A 12,523-nucleotide genomic window follows, 5' to 3' on the forward strand; every position below is an offset into this window, starting at 1 on the left:
CATCTCAAACACATTCAAACTCCTCTCTTCTTCTCTTATGTTCCACATTTCTGCCCCATACAGTGCTGTTGGCACAATCACAGTGTTGATAGATGTAATTTCTCCAATTTTTCTTCATATGTCAAATTTGATAGTGTAGGTGCCATTTTTGTTGCTGCTCTTTGGATTCTTTTTTAATTTTCTTATGTTCTTTTTTGTGCTAGGTACCCATAGTGTTGCAACATACTCTAGCTTAGGTCTTATTAGTGTAACCACTATTTTCTTTACCATTTCTTCATCCATATAGTGGAAGGCCACTTTCATTGATCTTAATAAGTTAAAAATCTCTCCAAATAATTTATTGATATGTTTATCAGGTATGGAAGGCAGATGTGGAGGGAGTGAACATGAGGGGACATCCTAGGATGAGGTGGATGGATGAGGTGAAGGGGGCTTTGGGGAAGAGGGGAATGTCTGTTGAGGAAAGACGGGTGAATGGAGAATGGTTGTATATGGAGGATGTTGTGATACATGAGGATGGAATGGGCGGGTGGATGGGGGGTGAGGTAGTATGTGTGAGCAAAATTTGATGCAGCCCGAAGGGATTTCTCCCCGTCTTCTCCTTTTATGCATGGGGGGACGGAGAGGGGGGGGTCGCCGATTTAATGAAGCGGCCTTGCTGTGGATGTGCTGTGTCTTGCAACACTGCTTCTGACCCAGGGCAGTGGATAAGGTGCAGGGATGACCCGTCATCCAGGAGGTGCTAAGATAAGAGGGAGGGTGGAGGGATGTGGAGTGTATTCAGGAATGGAATGGGTGGGAATGATTTTATGCCTTTTCCTTTTTGGCTACCTCCCTTGTAAGGGGGAAAAAGCCTTGGTATATGTATGTGTGAGCAAAATTTGACGCAGCCCAAAGGGATTTCTCCCCGTCCTCTCATTTTATGCAATGGGGGGACAGAGAGGGGGGGTCGCCGATTTAATGAAGCGGCCTTGCTGTGGATGTGCTCTGTCTTGCGACACTGCTTCTGACCCAGGGCAGTGGACAAGGTGCAGAGATGACCCGTCATTCAGGAGGTGCTAAGATAAGAGGGAGGGTGGAGGGGTGTGGAGTGTATTCAGGGGTGGAATGGGTGGGATTGATTTTGTGCCTTTTTCTTTTTGGCTACCCCCCTTGTAAGGGGGAAAAAGCCTTGGTATATGTATGTATGTATGTATGTTTATCAGATATCAAGTCACTTGAGATGATCACTCAGGTCCCTTTCTGAATCAGCTTTTTTGACTTCCTTGTTTCCAATTTTATATTGACTCAATATTCTATTTTTGCATTTTCCTAACTCCATTATGCTACATTTCTTAATGTTGAAGTTCATCTCACATCTCTGACTCCATTCCCATATTTTGTCTAGGTCTTCTTGCAGCGATCTGCAGTCTTCTTCTGTTCTTACTCTCTTGAGTAATTTGGCATCATCAGCAAAAAAGTTCATGTAACAATTTACTCCCTCATCCATATTTATATATATGGCAAACATTAAATGAGCCAATACAGAGCCTTGCGGGATGCCACTATTCACATCTTCCCAGTTTTAATTTTTGTCTCTTAAGTACCACTCTCATTTTTCTCCCAATCAAGAAATCCTCCATCCATTCCAGTTGCTTACCTTGTATTCCTCCTATTATTTCAATTTTTCTTATTAATTTTTCATGTGGTACTTTGTCAAATGCCTTCTGCAAGTCCAAGAAGGTGCAATCTGCCCAGCCATTTCTTTCTTGTATTATCTCAATTAATCTCAAGTAAAAACATATTAACCCCTTCCATACGGTGCTGCCTACGTAGGCGGCATGAGGAGCAAGTGGATACGGGAGGCTGCCATATCGGCATCTTGATTATATTTATTGTAGTTGCCCCTGCATAATGATATACTCTCTAAACTGTCTTCATCACATTTTCTATGGTTATCAAAATTCACGGGTGAAAGAGAGAACGATCGATATAAGCGGTGACTATTTTTTATGATGCGAGTATTATGGCAAAACATCGTACGTCCGGCAGCTAATGCTGCCCGCGAGATTTTAGCCCGTAGTGAAGTGGTTAAGTTTGTGGTACACGATCTTCCACTTCTAAAGCCAAATTGTTTAGGGTTTACTATTTTAGTTTCTTCCAAGTGTTTGCTTGTAAGGGATACTGCTCTGAAGTTTGTAGGATCTTCTTTGTTTCCTCCTTTATATATTGGTACTGTGTTTGCATCTTTCCAATCTTGTGGTACCTTTCCTTCTTTGAGTGAGAAGTCTATTACCTTGTATAATTTGTCTGTCAGTTCAATACACACTTTCAGTATCCAATTTGTAATTCCATCCGGTCCATGCGATTCCCTAACATCTAGGTTTTTTATTTGGTCTCTTATTTCTTTCTGTGTGAATGTTCCAGGAAAGGGTGAAGTGGAGGTGGAGGTAGAATGTAGATTGAGAGAAGTGAGTAAATGCCTTGGTGGATTGAAAAGTGTAATGAGGAATAGACATTTGGGAATGGATACTAAGAGGAGATTGTATGAAGGAGTGATTGTGCCAACAGCACTGTATGGAGCAGAAACATGGAACATAAGAGAGGAAGAGAGAAGGAATTTGAATGTGTTTGAGATGAGGTGTCTGAGAAGTATGATAGGGGTTACTAGGCTGGATAGAGTGAGAAATGAGGAGGTGAGGAGGAGAACAGGGGTGGTAAGGGAGTTGGGAGATAGGGTGGATGAAAGAGTATTGGGATGGTTTGGACATGGAAAGAATGAGTGAAGAAAGACTAGTAAAAGAGGTATGGAAGGCAGATGTGGAGGGAGTGAACATGAGTGACCTAGGATGAGATGGATGGATAGGGTGAAAGTGGCTCTGGGGAAGAGGGGGATGTCTGTTGAGGAAGGACGGGAGAGGACAGAAGATAGGGGTGAATGGAAAACGGTTGTATATGGATGATGATATGATGCATGAGGTGGGATGGGGGGGTGAGGTAGTATGTTTAGTTGTATTTTCCTAGTTGTAATATACGGGAAGGGAGCTATGCTCGTGGTGACCCATCTTTGTATCTCTCCGCATCAAGTTTTATTGTAAAATCTTGTATAGTGTTTGCACATACTATTTCGTTGTCTAATTTGTTCCATGTATTTATCGCTCTGTGTGGGAAGCTGTTCCTTTTCAAGTTTTTTCTATAACTGTCCTTTTTCAGTTTTATTCCATGTCCTCTCGTTTTACCATTGTCCCACACTAACAAGTCGTTCCTGTCTAAAACTTCCATTCCTTTCATTATTCTGTAGATAGTCAGCAATTCTCTTTCTCTTCTCTGTTCCAAAGTTGGTAGATTCAATTTGGACAGTCTTTGCTCATATGTTAGTTCGGTGAGAGTCGATGCTAGTTTGGTTGTCGCGCTTTGTATTCTTTCTAGTTTCTTAATATTCATTTTGGTACTGGGTGTCCAAAGTGATGCTGCATACTCAAGTTTTGGTCTTATTAGTGTAGTTAGTATTTTCTTTATCATTTCTTCATCCAAGTAAGCAAATGCCACTTTGATTGACCTCAATAAATTGTAGGTTTCTCCGAATATTTTATTTATATGCTTATCTGGTTTTATGTCCTTTCCAATCATCACTCCAAGATCTTTTTCTGAGTTTGCTTTTCTTACTTTTTCTTCCCCAATTCTGTAATCTTTTGATATTCTGTTTTTACTGTTTCCAAATTCCATTGTACTACATTTCTTTATATTAAATTTTACTTCCCACTTTTGAGTCCAATTCCAGATCGTGTCCAGATCTTGTTGCAATGAGTTGCAGTCCTCTTCCGTTTTTACCTTCTTTAGTAATTTTGCGTCATCTGTAAAGAAATTCATATAGCACTCCACACCTTCATTCATGTCATTAATGTATACGGCGAACATGATTGGGGCCAGTACTGATCCTTGTGGGACACCACTTTTTACTTCTTTCCTGTTGGAGAAGTATGTTGTGTTGTTTGCATGCATGATTGTATTTAATGCAGTCTTCCATGGGGTGAAGTGTTACATCCTGGGCATTTGTCCACAATGCGGTCATCCAGTCTCTTCTGATAGCTTAGAAGGGCTGGGTGGTGACCGCATCGCACTCTGGCCAGGTGGACTCTGTCCTTTCATGGGAGAGAGGATTCAGAGGGATGGATGTCAGGGGGTCTGGCATGCAGCAGTGTGATATCTTTTAGTGTGTTAATGGAGCAGTGAGTGATATGATTATGAATATGTTTCCAGAGGCTGGTATTTGGTGGTTTTGGAGGAAGAGAAGAGAGTATTTATGTGTGAGATATATATATATATATATATATATATATATGTATATATATATATATATACAGTGGTACCTCTACTTACGAAATTAATTCGTTCTGGAAATCATTTCGTAACGTGAAAATTTCGTAAGTAGAAATGCTTTTTACCCTATAAATGCCCTTATCAGTTCCAAGCCCCATTTCTCTTCTACCTTTGTTTCTTCATTTAAGAAGTTTTCCCAATTTGCATTTTGAAGGTGTGATTGTGCTGACAGCGACAGCATTGTATGGAGCAGAAACATGGAACATAAGAGAGGAGTTTAAACATGTTTGAGATGAAATGCTTGAGAAGTATGGTAGGGGTTACTAGGTTGGGGAGAGTGAGAAGTGAGGAGGTGAGAAGGAGAGCGGGGTGGAATGGAAGTTGGATGGTTTGGACACATGGAAAGAATGAGTGAAGAAAGATTAGTGAAAGAGGTTGTAGAAGGCAGAGGTGGAAGGAGTGAACATGAGAAGGCAACCAAAAATGAGATGGATGGATGGGGTAAAAGGGGCATTAGGAAAGAGGGGAATGTCTGTTGAGGAAGGAAGGGAGAAGATAGGGGTGAATTGAGAATGGTTGTGTATGGATGATGCTGTGATGCATGGAAGGGAGTGGGTTGGGGATGGGAGGGTGAGAGAATATGTGTGAATGATATTTTGAAGCAGCCCAAAGGGATTTCTCACCATCTTTTTTTCTGCATAAGGAGACAACAGAGAGAGGGGGTGTCAGCAATTAAATGAAGTGGCCTTGCTATGGATGTGCTCTGTCTTACTACATTGCTTCTGACCCAGGGCAGTGGGCAAGATACAGGGATGATCCATCATCCAGGAGGAGCCAGGATAAAAAGGAGGGAGGGGGTGAATGGGAGTGGAGTATGTTGGGATGGAATGGGTGGGAGTGGATTTTGTGCCTTTATTTTATGGCTACCTCCCTTGTAAGGGGGAAAGAGCCTTTGGTATATGAATGTATGTATTATTATTATTATTATTCTTTTCCCCTAGATGTCGCCATTACTCATTTACAAAATTTTTTGGCGATGAGAATCCAAATTGTGTGAAGCAGTGTGATTATTGTACCAACTCCAAGAAAACAGAAAATTTGGTTATGGGTTGGCAGGCATCACTGGCCAAGAAAGACTACAATCGAGCCAGATCATTGGCAATGGTTGACAATGATGACATGGGGTCAGACATGTATGGGGGTGGAAGAAGAGGACAAAAAAGGTAAGGTCTACCTCTCTCTCTCTCTTGACCCCCTCTCACTCTTCCCTTCAAACTCCCTATCCATATGTCTCTCCCTCTCTCTCTCTCTCTCTCCCTCACTCTCTCTTTCACTTTCTCTATTCTCTTTCTCTCACACTTTCTCCTATCTCTTTCTCTCTCCCCTCTCTCTCTCTCTCTCTCTCTCTCTCTCTCTCTCTCTTTCTCTCTCTTTTCCTTCTTTCATTCTCTCACTTTTTCTCTTCTTTCTTTATCACACTCTCTCTTCTCTTTTTTTCACACATTCCCTCATGTCTCTTTCTCATACCTTTTCTCTCTCTCTTTTCCTTCTTTCCTTCTCCCTCACTATTTCTCTTCATTCTATCTCACAATTTCTCTCTTTTCTCTTTTACACACTTTCTTCTCTTTCTCACACTTTCTCTTGCTCCCTCTCACACACACATACAACAACTAGGTAAATACACACATTCATTACAATCAGACCTGGACAAAATCTGGAAATGGACTCAAAAGTGGGAAGTGAACTTCAATATCAAGAAATGTAGTATAATGGAGTTTGGAAAAAGTAAAAACAGAATTTCAAAAATTTATAAAATTAGTGAAGAAAAAATGAAAAAAGTGAACTCTAAAAGAGACCTTGGAGTAATAATCAGCAAAGACATGACACCGGATAAACATATAAACAAAATAGTCAGAGAAACCTTCAACCTATTAGGTCAGTAAAAGTGGCATTTGACTATTTGGATGAAGAAATTATTAAAAAGATATTAGTTACATTAATTAGACCAAAACTGGAATATGCAGTGACACTATGGACACCCAGTACTAAAAAGAATATAAGGAAATTAGAAAGAATACAGAGAGCAACGACAAAATTGGCACTAGCTCTTTCCAAATTAACATACGAACAAAGATTGTCCAAATTGGAACTACCAACACTGGAGCTTCCCACACAGAGTGCTGGATATCTTGAATAACTTAGATAAAGAAACAGTGTATTCAAATACTATTCAAGATTTTTAACCCCTTCCATACGGTGCCACACACGTAGGCGTCATGAGGAGCAAGTGGATTTGCGACGCTGCCATATCAGCGTCTTGATTATATTTATTGTAGTCGCCCCTGTGTTTTTACATTCTCCCAAATGCGCCCTGAATCCCATTCTCTGTGGTTTTCAAAATTCGCGGGTGAAAGAGAGAACGATCGATATAAGCGGCGACTATATTTTATGATAAGAATATTATTACGTGACGTCATACGGCTGGCATTGGCTGCTGCCCGCGAGATTTAAGTCCCGTACTGAAGTGGTTAAGAAAAAACTTGGTGCTGAAAGATACAAAGATGGGTCACCATGAGCATAGCTCCCTTCCCGTATAATACAACTAGGTACCAGGTAAATAGATTCAAAATTACTGGAAGACACAAAAAATGAATTATCTGAGGTACTGATAGATGGAGGAAAAATAGTAATTATAGGTGACTTTGAACATTTTTAGAAGCTCTGCCATGGGATTCGAACCCTGGCCCGTGCGTCGATAATCATGAGGCCAAGATGCTAGCAACCATGCTACATGGGATGGTTCAAAAGGACTGTACTAGTCCCCAACCACACAATACACAATAGGTGACTTTAACGCAAAGGCGAAATTGGGAAGAAATGACAATAAAAGATGGAGAGCAACTCTGGGGCAACAATCTACTGGATTTGACCACTGATTATACATTGACTCAATGGATCAAGGAAAATAGATATAGAAACAATGAAGAACCATCAAGACTAGACTTGATATTCACTTCTGAGCCTGAAATTGTGGACAAAATTAATTATAAGACACCAATTGGGAAGAGTGACCACATACTAATAGAGTTTGAACTTAAAAAAAAAATTATGTAAGAAGAAATAAGAAACATAGAGAAGAAAGATTAATGTAAAACGAAACGGATTTTGTAAAACTTAGAAAAAAAATTCAAAATGCTAACTGGGAAAATTTTTCAAATGAAGAAACAAAGATGGAAGAGAAATGGAACATATTTAAAGAAAAATATAAGGAGGGAACAGATAAATATATACCTAAGAAGAAACAAAAAAGGGCTTACATAAAGTGTTGGTATAACAAAAAGTGTAGTGATGCTAACGATAGAAGAGACAAAGCTTAGAAAAGATGGAAAAAGACCAAAAAATTACCAAATGGCAAACATAATCAAACTGAGAAATGAATATAGAGAGGATAAAAGAAACTACGAAAAAGATATAATAGACAAATGGAAAGACCAGCCTAAACTATTTTACAGATATGTAAATGACAAACTAAAGACAAACATGAAGTAGTGAAACTGGGCAAAGGAAATAAAGAATATATAGAAGATGTAGAAATGACTGAAGTAATGACCAGGTATTTTAGATCTGTATTTACAATTGAAAGCTCACAAATTTGGGATGAAGTACAGCGAGAAAGATCCCCCAAAATAAAAGAAATAATGGTGACACAGAAAGAAGTAAAGGACCAAATAAAGAACCTTGACGTCAGAAAGTCATATGGGCCAGATGGAATTGCAAACTGGATATTGAAAGAATGTATAGATGAACTAACAGACAAAATACACAAGATAATTGACTTCTCACTCAAAGAAGGAAAAGTACCACAAGATTGGAAAAATGCAAATATTGTACCAATATACAAAGGAGGAGACAAAATCCAACAAACTACAGACTGGTATCCCTTACAAACACAATAGCAAAAATATGCAAAAACTTATTAAAAATAAATGGATTAAACACTTGGAAGAGAACAAAATACTAAATACAATTTGGTTTTAGAAGTGGAAGATCATATACTAAAACTTAATATGCTTTTACTCAAGATTAATAGAAATAATACAAGAAAGAGACAGATGGGCAGATTGTGCTTTCTTGGACTTACAAAAGGCTTTTGACAAAGTACCACTCAAAAAGCTACTAAGAAAAATTTAAGCAATAAGTGGAATACAAGGAAAATTATTGGAATGGATGAAAGATTTCTTGAACAGAAGAAAAATGAGGGTGGTACATAGGGACAAGAACTCAAATTGGAAAGATAGGATAAGCAGAGTCCTCCAAGGCTCTGTATTGGCTCTGATAATGTTTGCTATTTATATAAATAATATGGATGAAGGCATGGAATGTTATATGATTTTAAGAACAAGCTGGATGCGGAAAGATACAAAAGCGGGTCACTACGAGCATATCTCTTCCCATAAAATACAACTAGGTAGGTAAATACACACATACAGTGGGATAAAAGAAAAATAAGAGGACATGAAAAGAAACTCAAAAAGGATAGTTATAGAAAAGACCTGAAAAAGAATAGTTTCCCCACACAGAGTAGTGGATGTCTGGAACAAATTGGATGAGGCAACAGTTTGCAAAAACCATACAAGAATTTAAGAACAAACTAGATGCCGAAAGATACAAAGACGGATCACTACTAGCATAGCTCCCTTCCCATATAATACAACTAGATAAATACACACAAACACACACACACTCTCTATCTCAGTTGTCTTATGTGCTTACTTTTGAAAAATGATTAATACTTCTACCACAATTTTTGTATCTGCCTTTCTATGTCACTTACACATTTTCTTTATTTACCAAAGAGAGCTAGAGGATTATCAGCATGATGATGATGAGAGAGGAGCAGTAGAGAGGATAGAGCAGCAAGAAAAGAAGGACAGAATGGAGGTTATCAAGCAGCAGTTTGCATTGCGAAAAAAGAATGCAGCCCCATCTTCTTCCTCCGGCCGTGGGAATTACCAGAAAGAAAGAAAAGAGAAGGAGAAAAAAGAAAAAGAGGAGAAGGAACAAGCAAAATTGTCCAAGTTGAAGGCTGCTGAGTTCACAAACAAAATCACAGGTCTCACAATTTCTGTAAGTGTTACTCATTGCAGTTTCCCTATATCAAAGAATTATAATTCAAGAAGTGTGATACAGATGTATGCAATAAAGGTAAGTTTGTTGTAGGCACTGGTGGGGGAGAAGACTGCCACTACCATATTCCCATGTGCCCATGTACATCATAGAAGGAAGCTAAATGGGACAGAGTGAGGGAAGTAGGGATACTCTACTCATTATTTTCCTCCTGCAAATATTTGAGACATAGAGGGGGTGGGAAGAGAACTCGAAACAGAATTGTAGTAATTGGGTTATTGTCCTCTTCAGTACGAGTTGAATACTCGTGTGCACGTTAGGTTGCTTGGTGTACAATGATGCATCACAATATGTGCATTATAGAATATAAAGTTACAGCTGTTATACTCATTTTCTTTCACCCTGAATATTTATAACTACAGGAAATGTAATCAAATGTGTTCACAGAATATGGTGGTCACTCGGCTATAACTGAAAAATAAATATAATCAGGACACCAAGGCTGGCATCCTCATATACCCAAATTCATCTTGTGATGCCTACATAGGTGTCATCATATTCTAGGGGTTGAATGCATATAGACATAATACAGATGAGGGCAAAAGAGAAGAGATTGGTAGTGTGCTTATGGGAAGAAAGTTGGATGTGCTAGTGATGCATGAAATGAAACAGAAAGAGGAGGGTGAGGTGGAGTTGGGGAATATGGTGGGTAGGGTGTCAAGAGTGATGAGAGTGCAAGTGAAGAAAGAATAGCACTATTGATACATAATTCACTTAGTTATATTACACAGGAAGGGAGCTATGCTCGTGGTGACCCGTCTTTGTATCTTTCAGCATCAAGTTTTTTCTTAAAATCTTGAATAGTATTTGCACACACTGTTTCTTTATCTAAGTTATTCCAGATATCTAGCACTCTGTGTGGGAAGCTATTCTTTTTCCGATCTCTTCTATAGTTATCCTTTTTTAGTTTCTTTTCATGACCTCTTGTTTTTCCATTGTCATTTTTTTAGTAAATCATTCCTATCAAAGATTTCCATTCCTTTCATGATTCTAAATGTAGTCTCTGTCTCGTCTCTGCTCCAGTGTTGGTAGTTCCATACATACATATACCAAAGGCTTTTTCCCCCTTACAAGGGAGTTAGCCAAAAAAGAAAAAGGCATAAAAACCATTCCCACCCATTCCATCCCTAAATACACTCCACACCCCTCCACCTTCTACCCTCCCTCTTGTCTTGGCACCTCCTGGATGACAGGTCATCCCTGTATCTTGTCCACTGCCCTGGGTCAGAGGTAGTGTCGCAAGACACAGTTTGTCCACAGCAAGGCCGCTTCATTAAATTGGCAACCCCCCTCTCTGTCCCCTCATGCAGAAAAGGAGAAGACAGGGAGAAATCCCTTCGGGCTGCGTCAGATTTTTCTCACACATACTACCTCATCCCCCATTCCCCCACCCATTCCACCTCATACATCACAACATCATCTATATACAACCATTCTCCATCCATCTCATCCTAGGTCACCCCCTCCTGTTCACTCCCTCCACATCTGCCTTCCATACCTCTTTTACTAGTCTTTCTTCACTCATTCTTTCCATGTGTCCAAACCATCCCAATACTTTTTAATCCACCCTATCCCCCAACTCCTTTACCACCCCTGTTCTCCTCCTCACCTCCTCATTTCTCACTCTATCCAGCCTAGTAACACCCATCATATTTCTCAGACACCTCATCTCAAACACATTCAAACTCCTTCTCTCTTCCTCTCTTATGTTCCATGTTTCTGCCCCATACAGTGCTGTTGGCACAATCACTCCTTCATACAATCTCATCTTAGCCTCCATTCCCAAATATCTATTCCTCATTACACTTTTTAATCCCCCAAGGCATTTACTCACTTCTCTCAATCTACATTCTACCTCCATCTCCACTCCACCCTTTCCTGCCATATTCGCACCCAAGTATCTAAAGCCATCCACTTCCTCCAGTTGCTCTCCCTTAATGCTCACTTCCAGTCTGCTGCCCCTTTCACCCCTTGTACATCTCATCACCTTACTTTTACCCACATTTATCTTCAACTTTCTTCTTTCACACACTCCCAAACTGTCACTGACTTCCTCAATCCCTCCTCTGATCCTGCTACAAGCGCAGTGTCGTCCTCATACAACAGCTGGCTCACCTCCCACTTTTCTCCATTTTCTTTAAACATCTCCAATCCCTGAGCCGCCACCCTTGCATTTACCTCTCGCACCACCCCATCCCTGTATAAGTTGAACAGCCAGGGTGACATAACACATCCCTGATGAAGTCCCACCTTTATCTCGAACCACTCTTTCTCTCCATTTCTAATCCTGACACATGCTCTACTACTCTCGTAAAAACTCTTGACAGCTCCTTGAAGCTTTCCTCCTATCCAGTGTATCTGCAAAACCTCCCACAGTGCCTTCCTGTCAACCCTGTCATAAGCCTTTTCCAGATCCATAAAAGCCCCCAAAAAATCCTTACTTTTCCTATAGCTTTCTCACATATCTGTCTTACCACAAAAATCTGATCTACACAACCTCTACCTGTCCTAAATCCACACTGTTCCTTACCAATTACTCCATCTGTTCCTCTCCTAATCCTCTCAATCAAGATCCTCTCATAAGCCTTCCCAGCTACACTTAAGCTAATCCCTCTGAAACTACTACACTCACACTTGTCCCCTTTTCCCTTGTAAAGTGGAACTATAGTTCCAATTTGGATAATCTTTGTTCATATGTTGATTTTGAAAGAGCTGGTGCCAACTTTGTCGTTGCTCTCTGTATTCTTTCTAGTTTCTTTATATTCTTTTTAGTACTGGGTGTCCATAGTGTTGCTGTGTATTCCAGTTTTGGTCTAATCAATGTAACTAATATTTTTTTAATCAGTTCTTCATTCAAGTAATCAAATGCCACTTTCATTGACCTTAATAGGTTGAAGGTTTCTCCAACTATTTTGTTTACATGTTTATCCGGTGTCATGTCTTTGCTGATTATTACTCCAAGGTCCCTTTCTGTATGCACTTTTTTATTTCTTCACCAATTTTATAATTTTTTGAAATTCTGTTTTTACCTTTTCCA

The 12,523-nt window shown here is 39.6% G+C and overlaps 1 protein-coding gene across 2 annotated transcripts in view; it reads left to right on the forward strand.

The window, feature by feature from the left end:
* LOC143020362 (uncharacterized) overlaps window positions 1-12,523 on the forward strand; it is a 106,114-nt gene that overhangs the window by 65,692 nt on the left and 27,899 nt on the right. For both annotated transcript variants that reach the window (XM_076176732.1, XM_076176733.1), the window contains 2 exons: window positions 5,301-5,522; window positions 9,156-9,426. In XM_076176732.1, coding sequence (XP_076032847.1) covers window positions 5,301-5,522; window positions 9,156-9,426 — 493 coding nt within the window. The remainder of the gene's footprint in view (window positions 1-5,300; window positions 5,523-9,155; window positions 9,427-12,523) is intronic.

Source organism: Oratosquilla oratoria, chromosome 39, assembly GCF_046742065.1.
Source record: "Oratosquilla oratoria isolate Oo_2021 chromosome 39, ASM4674206v1, whole genome shotgun sequence".
NCBI lineage: Eukaryota > Metazoa > Arthropoda > Malacostraca > Stomatopoda > Squillidae > Oratosquilla > Oratosquilla oratoria.